At 47.3% G+C, this 21,176-nt stretch overlaps 1 protein-coding gene across 2 annotated transcripts in view; it reads left to right on the forward strand.

Moving 5' to 3' along the window:
- IGF1R (insulin like growth factor 1 receptor) overlaps positions 1-21,176 on the forward strand; it is a 304,157-nt gene that overhangs the window by 222,745 nt on the left and 60,236 nt on the right. For both annotated transcript variants that reach the window (XM_065906147.1, XM_065906148.1), the window contains 2 exons: positions 15,510-15,822; positions 19,623-19,771. In XM_065906147.1, the coding sequence (XP_065762219.1) occupies positions 15,510-15,822; positions 19,623-19,771 (462 nt within the window). The remainder of the gene's footprint in view (positions 1-15,509; positions 15,823-19,622; positions 19,772-21,176) is intronic.

Here is a 21,176-nt window from a genome sequence, read left to right on the forward strand (position 1 = left end):
AGAAGTTTACTTGGGGAAGGAGAGTCCTGTGTTCCGAAAGTTGCTTCCTGCTGACCCCTTCCTTTGCAGGCAGGCTTTGCGCACTCCCGCCATGTGCCAAGCGCGTGCGTCATGGGCACACTCATTGGAGCCTGAGTGCAATTGGACCCCTTTATGTTTATGGACTTTTTGTGCAAATTACTTTAGTCTTCGAGCCAAGGGCAGAACGAAGGAATGATCCTCGGATGTGATTTCCAAGTTTGGGGCCTCATTTATGTTTTGCATTGCCCTCTTTTTTTTTTTTTTTTTTTAAGACAAAGTGAGGCTGAGTGTTAAGTTGTTTCATCCTTCAAAGCAGATTCCTCTGAACCCGGAAAATCAGACTGTAGAATACAACAGACAATGTTCGGGAAGCAGTTGAAAGATGAAGATGTGGGATGCAGGAAAGGTTGCTCAAACAGTCAAGCAGGAGCGGGAGACAGAGCCACCCACCTCCCGGCACAAGCCAGGCTTGCCGTGTATTCTCTCTTGGTGGTGAGGTTGCTTGCCACGATTGCAGGGCAAATGAGTGGCAATCTCTGAAGGGAAATCCCTGGAATTTCCACCCAGCATTTCAGAGCTCACAGTAAGCTCTATCATATTTTGCTTCAGATTTCAGCTTTCTTAGAGCCCTAAGTGATGTTGGGTGGGCCTGCAGCAAAACAATTCACTTTATAAGCTAGGTAATACTCTGGGAGAAAACAGACACCTAAAATCAGAAATGATACGCGGAAAAAATGATACTAGATATTTAATGGCTCAGAGAGCAAATAAAAATTCACTCTCAGATGTTTTATTAATTAATAGGAAAAGGCAGAAGATACCTGTGAGCCCATCTCTTTTGGGCATTTACAACTGAAACGCTGTCACCTAGCAGTGTATGCAGGAGATGCCTGTGATGGCACTCAAGCTGAACCAAGGATTACCTGTTACTTACGAAAGAAAAACCAAAAATCTCAACTCTTAGGGTTTTAAAAATGGGGAGGAGTTTTATTAAACTTGATTCCTTCAGTCACCCTTTCTGAAGTATTCAATGCGGGTTTTTCTTGGTTGAAATGGAGGAAATGACAGTTTCCAACACAATTGATTATCAGTATGAAATCTTAGCACTTTGCATACATTCTGGCCAGGTTCATAACATTTTTATTAAATATGCTGTCCCACCACCCACAAAAAAGAAAAACTAAATAAAATATAAATATGAGCCAACAGAATTCTGTGAGAACAGCAAGTTTTGTTTAATAGTCATCTTTGCAAGGACATGCCAACATTCTACATTTGTGTGCTTTTTCAAGGCACTTTGGAATCATGAGATAGATTCTGCAAATTTGGGGGTGTCGGTGTTCTCTTGTCCAGTTCTCCAAAGAGTGATTCTCCTAAAGTTCGTGTGGTAATTCCGTTAACCAGAATATATGACTATCTGGGACACCCGCTCCCCCTTTTCTCCCCATAACAGAGTCTACTGTACTTTGAAAGTCTGGTGGATCTTTTGTGGTTTCTCCACAGTAGTAAAAATAATTTAACTCCAGGAAATGGAGCCAGCAATCAGATTAGATAAGGGAAAAGAATAATGTGGCGTTCTAGCATAACATATACTCCGAAATACATGTTTACAAGTCCAAAAGTGTACCACCAGGAAGTACCCAGATCAAAGGAAAAATGACCAGAGAGGCTGGAGGGTAATAAATCATTGGAAGGTTGTGATCTGTAGTGGTTGCTATTCATGCTCCTTGGATAGATTTAATTACAGAAAAGGGGGAGGGGTGGGCAGGCGTTTTTCTCTCTAGTCACCTAAAAAATTTCGCAAGGCACAATGCTATGTTTAAAAAGCATAGACAACTTTAAGGGCTTAAACAAATTTAAATGTACACTCAGAACTTAAGCTCCCAAGAAGAAAATGGACCAAAGATGTTGAGAGACAGTTCATTCAAGAGGTACTACAGTGGGGTTGGGTGGGGGTGAGGGTGAGGGTGGAATCCAGGTGACTCAAGGGACCCAACCTTACTAGCAGTCAGAGAATTGAATGGAGATGCCTTTTTCCCCTTCTGACATCAGGAAAGAAAGGGAAAAAAATATGTAATTAGGGATCATTTCCCCCTCTTTTTAAGAAGACGTGCCCCACCTTGAGGCTGTAGCAAAGAATGGCACTATAGTCCCCAGAAGAGTTTCTTTTTCAAGCGTTTTCCAAGGGGGCTTTGCAAAATTGTGAGGTCCTCGGCGGCCAGGTGTGTGTGCTCCCAGGGAGGCAGCTTTGGAGGGACTCGTTCAACACCTATCAAGAGGCCCCAGCACAACCCATCTACGTGTGCAGGTCTGCGTGCCCCAGGCTCGATCCACACAGACTGTAAAAATCTACCTCCATGGCGACCTCACTCCTTCTGTTATCACTGTCTCCTGGTGAGCGGTTCCGCTGTTGACATACTTTATCCAAAACATTGCTGGTTTCTAAATAGTAGTTTCCCTCCTAGTGGCTGCCTCCAGTTGATTCATTTAAATTATGTTGACATAAATATTTATGCATATGGAAAGGGGCTTTTTCATGTTTCGTTGAAGCATTGCACCTTTTGGACTAGCAGTTTCTACCAAAATAAATAGGCAGAAGGGAAGTGTGTAGCCGCAGCTATGGAGCATGGAGCATGGGCATGTGCGGTAGGCAGAGTATCCGTCTCAATGATACTGGTCAACACCAGGAAGGCGTGTAATTGCCCAGAAATGGACCCTAACACCCGTTTTAAGAGACGCAGCCAAAACCCCAAAGCTGGAGGCCTCTCCCTCTGAGCTTGGTCTCTGCTTGGACGAAACAGCCCCCAATTTGTCCCTGCGGGACACAGGCCTGCCTTGTTTGGAAATCAGCAAAGTTTAGGAGCCCACAATACCTCACATAACTCTGTGTACAGTAACAGGGGGTGGAAATAGGGCTGTGAGCACGCACAAGCAGACAAGTTATAAATATAGACTACTCTCTCAATTCCTCTTCAGTTAGTCATGAGGGGACAGTGTGAGTTTTATAAACTTATAAGGAATATACAAACAGTTCCAAATTTAAAATAACTTGGAGTAATTTTTAAGTGTGTGAAAAGAATATTTTTTTTTTCCACCCCGTCCATTTACACGTCTGTGACAGCCGGTACCTCGTGTGCTCAGGCCTGGTGGTCACAGAACTGGGCAAGAGTCTCAGAAGAACTCATCAGACGGGGATGTTTCTCCTCCTTTTTGGAGAAAGATTCAAGGAGAGCTGGAGGAAGGGTGAGGGGTGTGAGAGATACTGTGCTCCCGTGAGGAGAAGCCGGCAGAGACCCCAGAGCAGGGGTGGGTTCGTGTTCCCGTGTCTCTTCCGTGGTTTTTTCCTCCTATTAGAACTTGTGTATGTGTAAAAATTTTTATACAGTCTTCGGATATGAGTTCAGCAGAAGGAATCTTTGGAAGATGTTAGATAGTTTAGGATAGATTAGGATAGTTTGATTTTCTAAAGACTATATTCTGTTTTATAAATGCAGAAGCAGTGGAAGTCAGGCCTGCCCTGCCCTCTTAGCACCTGACTTTCTTCCTTTCCTTTTCCCTCCCATCGCTCTCCGGAGGCCTTTCTGGGAGGCAGCATCGACTCCATTTGCCAGGCCCTCCTCCAGAGGTGAGGATCATGAGGATACCTCATTTCCATCAGGCAGAGCCAGCAGGAGGGTCTCCGACTTGGGGACCCTTCCTCCACAGATTGTGTGGCTTTTCCCCTCATTTCCTACTATCAGAGCGACAGAGTTTAGTCAGTGTGACAGGTTCAAGTCTTTCTCCCTTTAGGATAGATCCAGACCGTGAATAGATCCTGGAGTTCAAATAGTTGATGGAAGCATCAGCTTCTGACCTGCGTGCCTGTGTTTCTGTCACTCCCAGGAACAGAAGGACTTGTGGGGCCAGCGTTGCTGCCTGCGGGTCACCAGAGGCAGAACTTACGAACAGAAACGCTGGGGTGAGGGATTGACGCGCCACAGCGCAGACGGACCTTGGCTGTGTCGTCCCACGTGGGAGAGCCAGCCCCAGAGGATCACGTGGGGACCGGCCCCAGCCACGTGGGCCCTGGGGACCGGTTTCGGGGAAGACACTTTTTCCATGGGTGTTGGGCTGGGGGCAGGGGGATGGGTTTCAGGATGATTCAAGCACATTACATTTATTGTGACCTTTATTTCTGCTATTGTTACATCAGCTCCACCTCAGCTCATCAGGCATTAGACCCCAGAAGAGGCAGATCTGTAGAGACAGAAAGTTGATCAGTGATCGCCTGGGGCTGAGAGGGCAGGGGGGCAGGGGAGGGGTAGACAGCTTCCTCTTTGGGGTGATGTTTGTACAACTCTGTGAATATGGTAAAAACCATCAGTTTGTACACTTTAAATGGGTGAAATTGTGTATGAGTTCTATTTCAGTCAAGCTGTTATGAAAATTGTGAGGGAAGGAAAAAAAAAATCACAGCACCCACAGTAACCAAAATCAGCAGTTTAGCCAAAGGAAGATGCCTGGCCTGCCTTCTGCTCCTCACTTAGCTTTTGGTGTGAATTGCAGTCCTGTACTGTGTCTGCATTGATGGCTGCTCTTTCTTTACTCCTCCTAATTAGCTCTTGACATTTTTATTTAATAATGGTGCCCTGAATGACCTCCCTCCTGGTTTCTTGATTGCCTTTTTCCTTTTTCTTCTGTTTTCTCAAGGGTCCGCCCAGCACTGCATACTAGATCCTGGAGACTTCAGGGATCCAGTAGTAATTTCTGTGGATGATCATTTCTTTTGCTCATGAATGAAATCCTCATAGATGCCTTTAGTAGCTAGTATGAGACACATCGTCAAACATCATAGCTTACCTGTGTACCTTGAGTACTAGTCAGTAGGGATCTACTTGGAACTTGGCTGTTTCTGTGAACTTAGATTATATATGTTTATGTGTTCAACCAAGGGGAAGGCACAGACCTGTTTTTTCTTTTTTCCTGACCAAGGTTGGAGCCTTGCTAAGACACAGGCATTGCTGAAGAGAGTGAACTCTGGTTATCTAATCTCAGGAGTAAGACTTGTTTGGGTGGAAAGGGCTCTGTGGGTCGCTGAGTCTCCCCGGGTCTGGCTGTCCTGGCTCCTGATAGCACAGTCACTTATATGCGTGGTTGCCTCTGCCCCACAGAACGTGCCCTCACTGCCTTCTGCAACAGGAGCTGCTGCTTTCCCACCGCAACCAAGCACTGAGGGCCATGGGTAGACTCGTCAGGGCTCAGCCTCTGAGAGTTCTGTCTGCTGTAACCCAGTAAACGGAGAATCACTGCGGATGGTGACTGCAGCCATGAAATTAAAAGATGTTTGCTCCTTGGAAGAAAAGCTATGACCAACCTAGACAGCATATTAAAAAGCAGAGACATTACTTTGCCAACAAAGGTCCGTCTAGTCAAAGCTATGGTTTTGCCAGTGGTCATGCATGGATGTGAGAGTTGGACTATAAAGAAGGCTGAGCACCAAAGAACTGATGCTTCTGAACTGTGGTGTTGGAGAAGACTCTTGAGAGTCCCTTGGACTGCAAGGAGATCCAACCAGTTCATCCTAAGGGAAATCAGTCCTGAATATTCATTGGAAGGACTGATGCTAAAACTGAAACTCTAATACTTTGGCCACCTGATGGGAAGAACTGACTCACTGGAAAAGACCCTGATGCCAGGAGGGATTGGGGGCACGAGGAGAAGGGGAAGACAGAGGATGAGATGATTGGATGGCATCACCGACTCGATGGACATGAGTTTGAGTAAGCTCCAGGAGTTGGTGATGGACAGGGAGGCCTGGCGTGCTACAGTCACGGGGTCTCAAAAGAGTCGGACACGACTGAGCAACTGAACTGAACTGAATAAATAGAGGGCTTCCCAGGTGGCGCTGTTGGTAAAGAACCTGCCTGCTAATGCAGGCAACTTAAGAGACATGGGTTCGACCCCTGGGTCAGGAGGATCCCCTGGAGGAGGGCATGGTAACTCACTCCAGTATTCTTGCCTGGAGAATCCCATGGATAGAGGAGCCTGGCAGGCTACTGTCCATGGGGTCACAAAGAATCAGACACGACTGAAGCAACTTAACACACACACCAAATAAATAATGAACGCTTAGTGGGCACATCATCCTTAATGTCACCTGCACGCTTGACCCTTCTCCAGAGCATGATGTTTTGTGTTTTGTCCTTCCTCCAGACTAACTGGTTCACCTTAGAGGGAAGAAGAGGATGTTGAAACTGGTGATTTATTTCTTCCTGGTGGATGCCAACTTATAGAGAAAAGTGGCACGAGAAGAGCCCCCTAGCCTTTGCTCTTGGACTGCAGAGCCTGGCAAGAACTTCGTGCCAGCATGGAGCAGAGCAGTGAAGAGCCTGTGACCCGACCCAGTCACATAGATCTGGGTTCCAAGCCCAGGTTTCCAGCTTGATAGTTATTCACGTGGATGATTAATAGCCCTGGAAAGTTATAAAATCTCTGTGCTTCCATGTGGGCATCTACCAATGAGCATAATGCTATTGCCCCATGTCATCGTTAACATTGTTAAATAATATATATACAATTGAGTCCTGTGTTTAGACTCAGAATGCATTCATGTAGGAGAGACTCCAGCAGCTATTGTGAAAGGGGGACAGGAACATTAAGTGATTAGAAGGTCAGAGTGAGCTAGCTGGGTGTGACAATGGGAGTTATCTTGAAGGGCATACAGAAAGCCCCCGAGTGTGCCGCCCCGGTCATGGAACACCACTGCTGGGCTCCATGCCCTCCTGCTCCAACTGTTCAGACAGCTTCTGCAGCCTTAGGTAGGTTGTGGACAGGTGTTAAGGAGCAGTGATGTTCGTGTATGTTGAATGAACTGTAGCTTGAGTATGGCCTTCAGGAGGAGGCCAGGATCACAGCCTTGGAATTTTGAGACTGAGCAGCTGTCCAGAGCTATTAATCATTCACGTGAATAACTATTAAGCCATAAACCTGGTCTTGGAACCCAGATCTATCTGACTGGGTCACAGGCGCTTCCCCTGCTCTGCTCCATGATGGCAGAGGCCTCACCAGGGTCTGCTAAAGGTGTGCAAGACACCATCCACCTCCCTGAGTTTCAGACCTGAATGAGGCCTGGGGAGAGGGCCCTGTAGGAAAACGCATCCTGGGTGGGGGTGAGGAGGAACTTGGTCAAGTGGGGTGCGGTCAGGCAGTAGCACTTCCTCTAAGGGAGGGAGCTCCCTGCAGTACTGCTGTGAGGCTCACCTAGGTTTCTGAAGAGCAGTGCCTCAGACACGCATGGGATGATGACCTCTTAACTTTGTTTCATCTCTGAGGATCAGGGCTTGATCAAAAGCAGAACGTGGCTGCAGAAGCCCTGGTGTGTTTGAACTGGGGCAGATCTAAGGGCTCCGGGAGCTTCCCGCATGAGGGTCTCTGCTCCTGCATGTTCTGAAGTCACCTCCTGGCCCCTTGGGAGGAGTGAAGGCTGGAGAAGACAGGTGATGGGAAGGCAGGGTTGAGGAGGGAGGTGTATCACTTCCTGCCCCCTCTGCATGCCCTGGAGCTGCAGAACATCCATCTGCTGACCCAAAGATGCTCTCTCCAGGGCTCTTCCTCTCAGGAAGGAAGAGGACTCAAAACTGAGTCTTGAAAACGCCTTCAAAGACGGCGAGGAGGAACTCCTCTGTGCACTGTGGACTCAGGAGAAAACGAGCGCTTTCAGGCTCACTGCGTTGATGGGTTCGGGAGCCGTGGTCTCCCTTTATTAATCAGCCTCTGCAGGCTCCTGAGAGCTCTGTTCTGGGATCTTCCTGCATGCCCCTGGGTGCCTTCCCCATGCTCCAGTGCTCATGCTAACCTTGCTGCTTCCAACAGAGAAACTGAAGCTATCTTCAGCTTCTAACCATGACATTGTCTCTTAGTCTGGCCACTCTGATGATAGAATGTTTTCTCCTGCACAGGAGGTGGTTTCTTTTGGCTTTGAGAAGAGAAAGGTTAGAGCGGATGCAGCTCTTCTTTCTGAATGTTTCAGACACTAGGGTTACCACCCGATTCCTCTTAATGGCCACAGTTTTCCAGGCAGAGAAGCTGGCTGAAATGAACTCAGCTTAGGATTTCTAGGCAGTGGTTCTCTGGAGTTTTCCAGCAGCAGTTTCTCAAGATGGTCAAGACAGATTCTTCTTATCTTCCTTTTGAGAAAATTGTGCTTTACTCATTATATGTATGCATGATTTATAAATATATATACACATGCATACATATGCTTGTGAGTGGAGCTCACACACTGTTGTGCCAGGTTTATTTTCATTTTATTTCACGAGTCTTAGCATTTTCGTGTAAGCCTACTTTTCCACGCTAGCTGACGTATTTAGAGAACTCCAGACTAAATCCCTGGGGTGAGATAGCTTCACCTTGAGCCCCGGAAGCCTCGCGGCTCCTCTGCTCTCTACCCCTTTGGTGGTTTCTCTTCTTGGAATGGTGGGTGGGGAGGAGTATGTGCCTGAGGTCAAAAGGCAGGAGAGATGGAAGAGCACTTGGCAGGATGAAAGGCCGTGCGCCCCCCGGCCGGAGGTGGGCTCTCCCTGACCCTCTCTGCAGTTCGTCACGGCTCCTGGAGATGGGACATCCTTCTGTCGAGCTGGGACATCCCGTCAAGGTGGCTCACCCACCTTCTTGGCTGAAAGGACCAGCATGGAGCTCCCCAAGCGGCAGGGCCTGTGGGCCTCAGAAGCAGCCGCGGGGGCGAGCCTCTCTTTCTGCCCTCCTGCAGCTCGAGTTGGTGAGCAAAGAGGACGCAGAGGCCCCACCTCACCTGTAGGTCCTCGGGATCACGTTTGTGAGACTTAGAAGAGGAATTCCATAAATACGTTATTATCCTTACTTAAGTCTGAGCGTTGTGTTAGGTCTATCAAGGAATGGAGCAGGGAAGAATAGAAACGTGGGACCCAGAATTCACAGCTGAGTATACGGAAATCCACTTGGATGGGTTCTTTTAAAGGAACGTAGGTATCGGAAAGGGACTCTGGCGGCGCCGCTGGGCCCCGTGGGCGGTGGAGGCCCCCGCACCCCGCTCCTCTGAGTCCGGCCGCTGACCACACCCCAGGGTGCGGCATCCACGCAGACGGCGTGCCGGTTCGCATGTGCGCACGAAGCAGCACGCTCTGAACTGAAGCCGTCTCTCTCTGCCCCCGCTGGGGGACAGTTTCACCCCGCAAACCGGCCCGCTTTCCCCATCTGTGCGGCTTCCTCGGCCACCGCCACGGGTCACCGTCGTGGGGCCCGGGTCCGCGGGTCGCCCGGCCTTTCTCTTTTCCGCGCAGCAGCCAGAGTGATCCTTGCAAACGGCGGACCTGCTCGTGCGACTTCCTGTTTAAAATCCTCTTTTCTCTTAAGAATGTTCCAGACTCCCCCTCGTGAGTTAAAAGGCCCTTCTGGTGGCTCTCTGCTGCCTCTCGCCTCCCCCCCCCCCCCCGCCCCCCAACCCGCAGGTTCCAAAGCCCGCAACACGAGTCTGGCTCTCTGTCCCCCGCACCCCCGCCAGCCCTCCCGTCACCCCCATGCACCCCTGACTCCCACTGGCCTTTCAGGCTGGGGGTCCTGGCGGTCCCTTCCCCTGGAAGCCCTCCTCACCCGCCCTTTGCTTGCCCTCGTGTTCCCACTGCTGCCCTCAGGAGCTGGGCGGTCTCACCTGCGGAACCTGCAGGACCGGGCCTGGCTGATGTCTCTAATGTCAAAGGAGGCTTGCTCATCCTCCCAGCGAGCTGGCTCAGAGGGCCCTGGAGGAGAGGCCTTGGCTGGGCTCTGGCCGTGCTGCATGGGGGGCACTGCTGTGAGTTCAGGGGACCCATCCGGGGCTCCCCTCCCCGCGGTGTCTAATGGAATTAGCTCCTCTCCCGGCCAGGCAGGAAAACCACAAACTCTCTGGACCACATGTCTCCCGGATGTACTTGGGGAGTTGAAGTGTGCTTTCCTGGAGTTGCAGCCATTCATCTTAGTGCAGAGTGATGCCTGTCTCTTAGGAAAGGCACCCTCTTTTTATGTGGAACTGGTATGTCCCTTTGGGTACCCAGAAATACCTAAGAGAACCCTACACTAGTCTGGATTTTGATACAGAAACTTGACCTTATTTCAGCATCCATGAACTGGTTCTGTCCTTTCAAAATTATTTGGGATAAAATGTTTGTGTTTTTTAAACTCATGTGACTAAGTGGTCCCTTTCCCGTTTTTTTCTTGTGTGAATAGGTTGAGTTCTCCATCTTCTCTTCCAAAACATGCTTTTAAAAATAGTTTCTCTGAAGTAAAGATTGTTAAAGAGCTTATTGGCAAGAAAAGAAAGAAACGTTTTTAAAATCCCTAGAAAGAATTTAATAAATACAAGGACTCCGGGGAGGGAAGGAGAGAGTTAAAGGTTGATGTATATGACCTTTTTTCCTGTCCCCCGAAATGAAGAAAATGAGCTTTTAAATGCAGTGCCTCATTTTTATGGGATTGTGGCCCTGAATAAATACTTTCAGTGCAGATGTGGGACCTGTTGTTAGCCTTCTCAACAGTTTACATAGGCGTTTGTTTTTATTGTTGGTCATTGTAAAAATTCCAATGACTAGAAAGATCTCACGGGCAAAATCAATTTGCTTTCCCCTCTGTGTATTTATTAGTTTATAGCACCTTCCATTTCCCTTTTATTCTTAGAAGCAGAAATGCCTTTCATCATGCTAGGTGTGCCTCTTATTCATGGAAGCCAAGGAAGACGTTCCTTCCTTCTTCCATAGCTCTGTGATTGGAAATTTGGTAACTGTACTAAATTTTAAGTTTTGGCACTCGTGTGGAGCAGCCATCCGTCTGCTGGCTAGACACACTGCCCGGGGCTTTTCAAGAAATCCCTTAATAGTCCTGAACACGAATAATATTTATATACATTGAGATGAGGCAAAATTTACAGCGGGCTTCTGGGGCTGGCTCCAGGACTGTCTAATCCTGAACTTCCGCGGGCTCTCCTGCCCGCCTCCCAGAGCCCTCATGGATCGTGCTGCAGCCAGGGGAACTCTGGCTTCCACCCCTGAGTTTATCCTCCAGCAAATGGTCCCCTCTCTCTCTCTCTCCCCCCATCATACCCTGTTTTTATTCCCCCAAAGTATTTGATATGTGTTTGTGCACGGTGGTGTCATGTAACGTGAAAGATCTGTGGTCGTGATTTGTGATCCCTTTAAGAGGAATTGTTCTGTCTAGGAACAGGATTTTACCTAATTTAAGCTTTTACCGAAATTCCTTCTGCGGCAGCTCCCATTGCTGAAACAAAACCCTACCTCCCTAGCCTGTGTGTTGTTGTGGCAGGAATTGATTAATGGTGCAATTCCATGCAGTGCACCCCTGGAAGGGGTGTGTGATGCAGTGGACCACTGCCCAGAGATGCCATTTCCAGTGGAATAGGGAGCACAGTGCAAAACATTAGCCACAGATGCCTGGTCAGGTTTTTTTTTTTTTCTCTTTCTCGTACTGGAAATGCCCAATATTTGTGTTTGAGTCTAAGCGTACACAGGGCATTTTTATATGCTTTTAAATGCCTTTAGTCTTTAGCACTACATTAATACCTATTTGATATTGATGTCTGCCACTCATCATTTTATTGATAATGTAACATTTTATTTAAATTGTAAGCAAGGAAAAAAGGATTTTACAAGTAGATATTGTTCCTAGTTAGTCTCTGATGACGAGCATAATATTCTTAGCCACTGTTCGTTCCTGCAAACACAAGCCTGGTGGTGGCTGATGGCCAGTGAGCAGCCCTGGGGCCTTCCGTGCTCTGAACGGGGAGTGTATGCTCAATAGGGCAGGTCTGTGCTATGACAAATGAGCACGGTTTCCACAGTTAGTTTCATTTTTAACTCTGTGAACCTCACAGATCTGTTGTATTATGTGAACTCTGTAGGGACGGTGGAACATTTCTTCTCTGGCTTGATCCCGCTTCTTCTAGCATAGCCCCCTCTGTGCTGCTGCCGGATGACCTCTTTCTACCATGAAAATCAGACCATCGTGTTCTCCTGCCTGAAACCTTCAGTGATGCCCACTGTCTACCACTGAACCAAAATGCCTTGAACAGGCTTCCAAGGCCTCTCTCAGCTGCTCTCCTCCTCTCTCCCAGCGTCACCTGTTACTGGATCCCTGCCATCTTCATGAGCACCCACTTCTCTCATCGCAGCAACTCAATTGCTTTTACACATGATTTCATCTGTGTCATCCTTATTTCTCCTCAGGTTTAGCTTTCAGCTCCAGCCTCAACACCTTTGTGAAGCCTTCCTGGGCACCTAGGTGCCCAGGGCAGGCTATGTACCACCACTTGACTCCTGTGCTTACCTGGTATATTTATCTGCCCCTTAAGAACAGGGTCTGGCACACAGCTACCGCTCACACTCAATAAATAGTTGCTAGGTGGATGATTCGATGAAGGATAGGTAGACTTATTTTCCCTTGTTTTTAGTTTAAAAACCTGAACTTAGGATTTGCAAAGTTATTCCTTCTTTAGATCTTGGGCCTTGAAGTTACCTCTGTAATGGATATTTTGAACTTAAATAGTCATTTAATCTGCAATTACTAGATCAAGTGTGATATCTGAGAATCCAGTGTGTGGCATGCACGTGTGTGTTTACTGCAGATACAAGTTGGTGGTATCAGCTTCAAGATGCTGCCTTCCATAGACACAGCATTTTAGGAACTCCTACCACAACATGCTTTTTTGATGTGACTCCTTGTAATTGATTGGGTAGATTAGCTTTTGGAAACAGCCAGAAATCATTGAGAGGCAATTCTAGTAAACAACAATGACATAAACCAACCGTCACAATCTTCTTGTTTGCTTATATGTGGCTCTAAAGGCACTTCTCAGTTGGGATTTATTCAGCTGCGTCTAACAAATAGCAGGCACTTAAACAAGACACAAGCTTATTTCTTATTCATGTAGAGAAGTCTTGAGGTAAGCAGTCCAGGGTCAGCCTACTAGCACAGTCATGAAGGACCAAGTTCCTCTGATCTTGCTGCACTGTTCTTAATGGGTCTCCTTGTGACTCATTGGAAAAGACCCTGATGCTGGGAGGGATTGGGGGCAGGAGGAGAAGGGTACAACAGAGGATGAGATGGCATCACCAACTCAATGGGCATGAGTTTGAGTAAACTCCGGGAGTTTGTGATGGACAGGGAGGCCTGGAGTGCTGCGGTTCATGGGGTCGCAAAGAGTTGGACATGATTGAACGACTGAACTGAACTGAACTGTGGCCTAGTATGGCTGCTTGAGCTTCAGGCATTATACCTATATCCTAGCCAGCAAGGATGACAGGCATACCCCTTTGTTTGAAGCAGTTTTCTGGGAAGTTCCACCCCAAACATTTGCTACTAGCAAGTGAGTAAACTCGGAGAAGGCAATGGCAGCCCACTCCAGTACTCTTGCTGGAACATCCCATGGACGGAGGAGCCTGGTAGGCTGCAGTCCATGGTATCGCTAGGAGTTGGACATGACTGAGCGACTTCACTTTCACGCATTGGAGTAGGAACTGACGACCCACTCCAGTATTCTTGCCTGGAGAATCCCAGGGACGTGGGAACCTGGTGGGCTCTCGTCTATGGGGTCGCACAGAGTCGGATACGACTGAAGGGACTTAGCAGCAGCAGCAGCAGCGAGTAAACTAAAAGTTTACTCACTAGGTAGAACCTAGGTTGCTTTTAGCTATAGGAGTGGCTGGGAGATGTAATAGCTAGATAGGTGGCAAAATGCCTAATTAAAAATCAAGGTTCTATTACCAAAATAGATAAGAATGAATAATGGAAGGTAGCCTGTTTGTCTCAGTCGAAAGACGATGATCAGAGGAGAAACCTGCAAAAAAATTTTTTAAGCCTGACAGTGTCATGAGAATTTGTTTCTTTCGAGGTGACAGTATTCATTTGAATGTCCAAGTTCTGACAGCTGTTTTTAAATGCACCTTTTGGCAATAAAATAGGTACTCCTGCATATAGCTACCAGATGTGTAGATTGGTACCAACTTCCCAGAGGACAGTTCAACCCAGGAAGGCTAACTCTGGAAATTGATTCTGTTGAAATAATTAAGAATTCTCATGAAGACTGACTGCTCATTGTCCTAATAAAATGTTGGGAATAAATGAAATGTCTAATAGCAGGAAACTGATTACAACTTATGATGTACTATACTATGGGATGTGATACAGCTGTTAAATTATTGTCGAATTCACAGTATGTTATGCCAGAAAATGCTTTCAGGATGACTTGATGCTTTTTTTATAGATGTTTACATTTGTATGTGCATGCATATGCACAGCAAATGATCTGGTGGGGAGTGTTCATGGAGGTACTGATAAAGTGCCATTGTGGACAGGCAGACTATGTGTTCAGTGTAGTTTTTAATCTGATTTCTGAGTTTTTCATCTTTTTTATTATAAAGAAAAACAATAATAGAATCTTCACTAAATAATGCATGTCAGAGTCAATAATCTACATATTTAAATAATCTTGTGTTTTCCAACTCATGGAAAAAGTAGGAAGCAGATAATGCAAACCAGATTGCCTATTTTGTTGACTTATAATTTATTCGCTAAATAAGGCTAACGGAGAGTGAGTAAGGCACCTTTGCTAGTAAGGCACACTGCTCTAAGGCCCCTAGAGTGCGATCCTTGTGGCATTGTTATAGAAGTAAATGCCAGCTCATCTATTTGGGACAAGAATTGTGGCTCTCTGGCTTTTTTAGATATTCCTTTCACTTGTCTTTAACATAGATAGGCTCACGGGAGATGGTTTGTAATGATATCTTATGGTCCTCTGGGCTGGAGACACTGCCCACCCATCCACTCTTATATGTATATGAGAAAAACCATGAGACAGGGGGGCTTCTCTGTGATATATTAGGATGTGGTACATGAATAGGTTAATATCATTGTTTATCTGGGGTGAGACCTTTGGTATGATACAAGCAGACACAAACTTTCTAAAGCTAATTTGTCAACCGAATGGTATCATCTTTAGCACATTCTAGTTTTAATCATTTTAAAAGTAAATGTGCATTTCTGCACACTATTTAAAGATATTTACAGATATCAGAAAGAGTTAAAAGATATTTCAGTAAGGAACACATGCAAAATGCAGATTGAGTAGCGCATATAAGCCTTCTAAAGTAATAATAAACTGTGTGGTCCGCACAGTGCTTCCAGGGTATCACCCACGCCACAGGTAACCTTCCAAGGTGGGGGTTACTACCCCGTTTTGTAGGTGAGAAAAGAGAGGATCAAGGTCAGAGATCCTTAAGCACTCCTCCAAGACCAGAGTCAGCTAGGAGAGGCTGGATGTTAAACCCTGCTCACCTGACTCGAAATGCAGAGTGCTTGCTCCCTGCCCCAGCGAAATTCTCAACATGTAACACTGGGGATTCGAGCTTCGGCCCCGCGGCGGCTGGTGGCTGGGGGGTGCCAGGTGGGTCCCGGCGCCCAGCGGTCTCACGCCCTGCCTGTCCCCACAGTGTGCCCCAGCGCGTGCGGGAAGCGGGCGTGCACGGAGACCCACGAGTGCTGCCACCCCGAGTGCCTGGGCAGCTGCAGCGCGCCCGACAACGCCACGGCCTGCGTGGCCTGCCGCCACTACTACTACGCCGGCGTCTGCGTGCCCAGCTGCCCGCCCAGCACCTACCGCTTCGAGGGCTGGCGCTGCGTGGACCGCGACTTCTGCGCCAACATCCCCAACGCCGAGAGCAGCGAGTCCGAGGGCTTCGTCATCCACGACGGCGAGTGCATGCAGGAGTGCCCGTCGGGCTTCATCCGCAACGGGAGCCAGAGGTCAGTGTGGGCGCGGGAAGGCGCGGCCTGGCTCCATCCGGGCGCGGCCCTGGGAAGGCTAAGGGAGGCGGGGCACTGCGGAGGGCCGGTGTGACTCCGGCTGCTGATGGCGCCAGGCGCAATGGGCAAGTCTTCTGGTTTGGAAGCGGCCCGCCTGGACGGTTGGAATGGAGTACCTGGTTTGCTGGCTCAGGTCCCAGGCGGTCCCTGACTCCCTGTGCGCATGCGGGGCTCTCCCCTAGAGCGGGTGGGTAGCACAGACTGTAGACTGAGGTTTGCACAGCTCCAGGGCTGCTCAGCACTAGACCAGTGAAGGCTTTGGAAGTACGGGAGGGAAGATGGAGCAACCCCACCAGCACCGGTGAGGCAGTGAGCAGGTGTAGGCTCTTAGCACTGGCTTCTGTCTTCCACTCTGAGCAAGCAGTGTGCTCCATCACTTGCCACACACACACACACACCCCCTGTTAGCACTGGCTTCTGTCCTCCACTCCGAGCAAGCAATGCGTTCAGTCCCTTTGCTACGCACACAGCCTTTACCGTCTCTCAGTTTTCCCTGTGTCTCATTTTCCTTCCTGGACATTAAGCTTTGGAAGCAAAGAAGTTCCTGACAGCAAACAGCATCTCTCTTGTGCATGCAACTGCACTTCTGTGAAGCTGTTACTGGCTTTCAGTTTTTGAAAAAGCAATGCCAGCATTCTTACAAAATATAGGATTATAACCCTGCAAGCAAGGTAAGGCTTGAGACCTGGGTTGCTGGTTCCGCCTCTGGAGCAGAGCAGAGAACTCTCAAGGAGTCCTTCTGATGGAATGGACTAAAAATGCCTGCTTCGTGACTACACCAGAGGAGCCTTCCATTTCAGGTTTTTAAAAAATAAAGCTATTTTACAAATATACAGTACCGCTGGAAAAGGAAATCTTCATTTTGAGTGTAATGTGTAATTTCCCTTCTGTTTGCTGCCTTGTTTCTGCAAACCTCATCAAGCAAGTCTTGGTAAAGGGGCATCTGTTTCCGGTGTAATATTTGGAGATGTTGCTGCTTCCATAGGCTTAACTTCAAATCAGAGATAACGCTCACGTTATTTCATAGTATTAAATGTAGAACACTCTACCTGTCATCATTTCTGTAACGACTGTAATAGTAAAAATTACTCTAAATACTTTAAAATGGTAAATGTGCCAAGGATACTGGTGAATTGTGGAGTATACATACTCCACCCAAAATAAATCTGCCACATTTTGCTCACATTTTATTGGCAGCCCTAGAACTTAAAAAGGCTTTGCCAGTCCCTGGGCAGTGCCTGGAACCCAGTTTAGGCTCCGCCACAGTTCCTGCCTAGGCTCACAGGACTCGGACACGACCTTAGCCACTAAATCGCCGCCGACACAGTTCCTCCCCGGGCTGGGGGCTGCGATGGGCAGCTGGTGCATGGCCGGGGGCTCGTGGCTTCTTTACCCTGCCGGTGTGTGCCTTTTGATGCTGGAGGCATTCCGTCATTTGCAGCTGCTAGAGTCGTGGGTGAAGTAGGGGGCGCTGTGCTCTGTGACAGCTTCTACTGGAATTCGTCCTTTGAAGAATTAAGCTCTTATTTTTCCTACTCATGCTCGCAGTCACTTCAAAGCTACAGATACTGCCTTTTTCACTTTAAAAGAAAACACCATCAAGAACTAATAACAACCCCCTTCTCAGGCTTTAAGGCCTCTTTGACACTTATTTAAAATACTTATTTTTAATACTGTTTATACCCTCTCTGTAGCAGAATGGGTTTGAGGAAGCTTAAGCTATAAACATGCAATCAGAGCACTTCCTTAGAAAAACATTTTTTAAAGTACTAGCTGATTCCTAGACATTTTAAGAAAGGTGTTTGGCTCAGAAATTGCTATTTGAATAAAATGTCAGGGGAAGAAAACATACGTTTAACCTACAGCCCAGAAGTTATCCCCCTGAGCATTTACTCCAGAGAGATGAAGACTTGAGTTCCTGCAAAGACAAGTGCACAGCCACAGCCTGGAAATAGCACAGATGCTCCACACTAGGTAAATGGCCAAGCAAACCGTGATCCAGCACACCATGGAATATCAGTCAGCAATAAAAAGAAACAAACTATTCAGACACACACAACATGGATGGATCTCAAGGACATTATGCTGTGTTAAAAAAAAAACCAGTCACAAGGTCACACACCCGATGATTACATTTATATAAGATTCTGAAAATAACACCATTACCGAGGTGGAGAATAGGGGAGTGGCGGCCCCGAGTTAGAGACATGGGTGCAGGATGGCCGAACGGGCAGCACACGGGAGATGCTGGTGGGGGCGGGCCGGCTCGCTGCGGTGATCACTCAGGTGATGAGGGGACGTGGAAGTGCACGCGGGCATCGTGCCTGTGTCAGTTTCCTGGGCTTGATGCTGCGTCATCGTGTTGTAGGATGGTGCCATCAGAGGGAGCTGGGTGAAGGGTACATAGAACCCGTCTATACTATTTTTGTAATTTTCTGTGTCTAATTATTTCACACCAAGTTTTTAAAAAGGGAGGTGGGGCATTATATGGTATGTAGGTAATGTAGAAGCAATAAAAGACCAACAAGGAATGCTGATGAAAAGCTGCTGCAGTCTCTAGAAGTAAACATGTTGTGATGTCAGAGAAAGGGGAAACCTCTATCACTATGGTCAGCCCATTTCCTCTGGAAACCTTCCCTCGTGTTCTCCCAATGTGAAATAAGAAAACAGTAGGGAAATTGTATTTGTCTATAAGCTTTTAAATAAAGCCCTTCATCTTTGCCTTAGATATGCAGTAAAGTTCAGTGATGGAGGGCGGTACTTAATGCTCAGAGCTTTAACTTACACTGCTTTCCTGGATGTTTCTCACTTATCTTCATGAAATTTGAAAGATCATTCAAGAATAATCATATAAATATAGTGGCTCTCCAGTTCACCATCGTATTACACACACATCCCATAATGTTGTATCATTTATTTAGTTTGGAAATTGACCCAGCTTTCTGCGGTTCAGAGAGTTGGAGTCGTGTTTTGTCCACTATTCCCTAAATAAGGAAAAGTACCAAGGTCACTCGTTAGTCCCTGGCTGTTGCTGGGTTTGTGGCATGTTCAAGATTGCGTGTGAAATAGGAGCTCATTACAAAGCAATGGAAGTTCCTGTTTTTATTGTGTATGCAGCAAAAACAACATTTGGATCAATTTACAAGTTTCTGCCAAACGCTGTCAAGAAATTATTTCAGTTGTGCTTTAGCAAGAAAATAATGGATCTGTGCTATAGCACATGCCTTTTGGAATCCCCCCTCTGGACTGCCGGCTGCAGGAGTTAGGTTCTGGTCAGCAGCGGGGACACTGCTGTCCCTTCGGCGTCCCCGTCCACTCTCCCAGTGGCTCCTCTGGGTACGCCAGCAGGGCCCATGACCTCAGAGAGCAGCTCTGTTCTTCTTGGGATCCCCTGGTGTCTCCCTTCTGCAAGGCTGTTTCTCACACATGGGACCAGCTGGCTCACCAGCCCCAGTCTATGACACGCACATGCCTCAAGGGTGTATCATGTGTTTTGTCTGGAAACAGGAAGCACGCTTTTCCTTTGTAGTCAGTTTCTCCTTTGCATTGCCGTTTGAGTGGCTTACCCCAGGCAAGCTTGGGAATGAGAAACAGTATGACCACTCGAATGCTTCTGCCAGTTGCTTTCTGTAATTTGGACAGTAAAGACACCTGGAATAAAAGCACATCTTTTGAGAATTTTTTTAATGCAGGAAGATAGACTCAGCTCTCAGTGTGTTGGGTGGTTTTATTTTCAACAGCATGTACTGCATCCCTTGCGAAGGCCCTTGTCCCAAAGTGTGTGAGGAAGAAAAGAAGACGAAGACCATTGATTCTGTTACTTCTGCTCAGATGCTTCAAGGATGCACCATCTTCAAAGGCAATCTGCTCATCAACATCCGACGCGGCAGTGAGTATTCCCTCTTCCTGGAAGAGAGGGCCAGACCTCTTGGTTTTCTTTTGTTGAGCTTTCCCTTCTCGTCCGTGACTCACAACTAAACTATCGGCCTAGAAAAACAACATGGTGCGTAAGCCACATGCTCAGTGCCCCTGCTTGGAGCTTCCCTCAAAGATTAAAAAAAGAGAGAGTGAGAGATTGAAAGGCAATTGGTATTTTAGCCATGGGCACAGCGTTTATTTCTGCACAGGGTCAGCCCTCATCTCTCTTAAGTCACATCTTATGCAGGATATGCATGTCTCAACACATCCAAACCCCAGGAGAGATGGATGGATCAGAGGTGTGACTCAGCAGACTCCAGCAGAGCCAAGGCCTCAGAGCTTTAAGTCCAGAGAGTCTTGGTTACTTGGATATGTGGGAGACTGAGCAAGGGAGGGGGTTAATGATATCAGTTTAAAGTTTTATTCAGCCCAAAACTGGCCCATCTCCCAAGTTTACTTCTGAGAACCGAGAGATACAAGTATATGTATGTCAGCATGCATTTGAAACTTCAGTCTCCCCACCCTCTGTAGGATTCCCCACTATTTGCAGAAGATGGTGTTCTGGGCAACTGCATGTGTGAAGCATTTCCGGTTGACTTACTTGGTGATATTTTCAGTTCTGATCTGTAATTGACAGAGGTTTCTAGTAATGGTGCCTTAAATTCTCTGCCACTGGAACCACTTGGTGAAGGTACTGATAGTTTCCTAAGCTAGGAGAAATATAGTAAGAAGGTGTTGAGGTTGAAAGGGACTTTTTCCCTAAATTCTTAAAAAGAAAAAAAACAAATTATATGGTTTGAGGGGCTTCCTTGGTGGCTCAGATGGTAAACAATCTGCCTGCAATGCGGGAGACCTGGGTTCCATCCCTGGATTGGGAAGATCCCCTGGAGAAGGGCATGGCAACCCACTCCAGTATTCTGGCCTGGAGAATCCCATGGACAGAAGAGCCTGGTGGGATCCAGTCCATGGTGTCACCCAGAGTCAGACACGACTGAGCGGCTCAGCACAGCACACACCATTCTGTGCATTTACTTTCCCTTAATGATACTGTTTGTGCAGTGAGTGAGTGCTAGTCTTAGGATTTAGAGATGACAGCAGCAAGCTTTCCGCTTAGTTTTTTTGAATTTTGGATAGCCCTTGATTTTCGCAACACCTTTCACCCCTTCACAACAGAGATAAACTTATTTCCACACAGCTAGAATTTTATGACTTTCATGGTATTCTGAAGTTTTATTCTTTGTGCTCTTACTAGATTTCCTAATTTCTCATACAGAGTTCCTCATTTCCTAGAACATACCCTTTAAGTGCTTAAAAGTGTTAGTCGCTCAGTTGTGTCCAAGTCTTTGTGACCCCATGAACTGTAGCTCACCAGCTCT

This window comes from Muntiacus reevesi, chromosome 15 (genome assembly GCF_963930625.1).
Source record: "Muntiacus reevesi chromosome 15, mMunRee1.1, whole genome shotgun sequence".
NCBI lineage: Eukaryota > Metazoa > Chordata > Mammalia > Artiodactyla > Cervidae > Muntiacus > Muntiacus reevesi.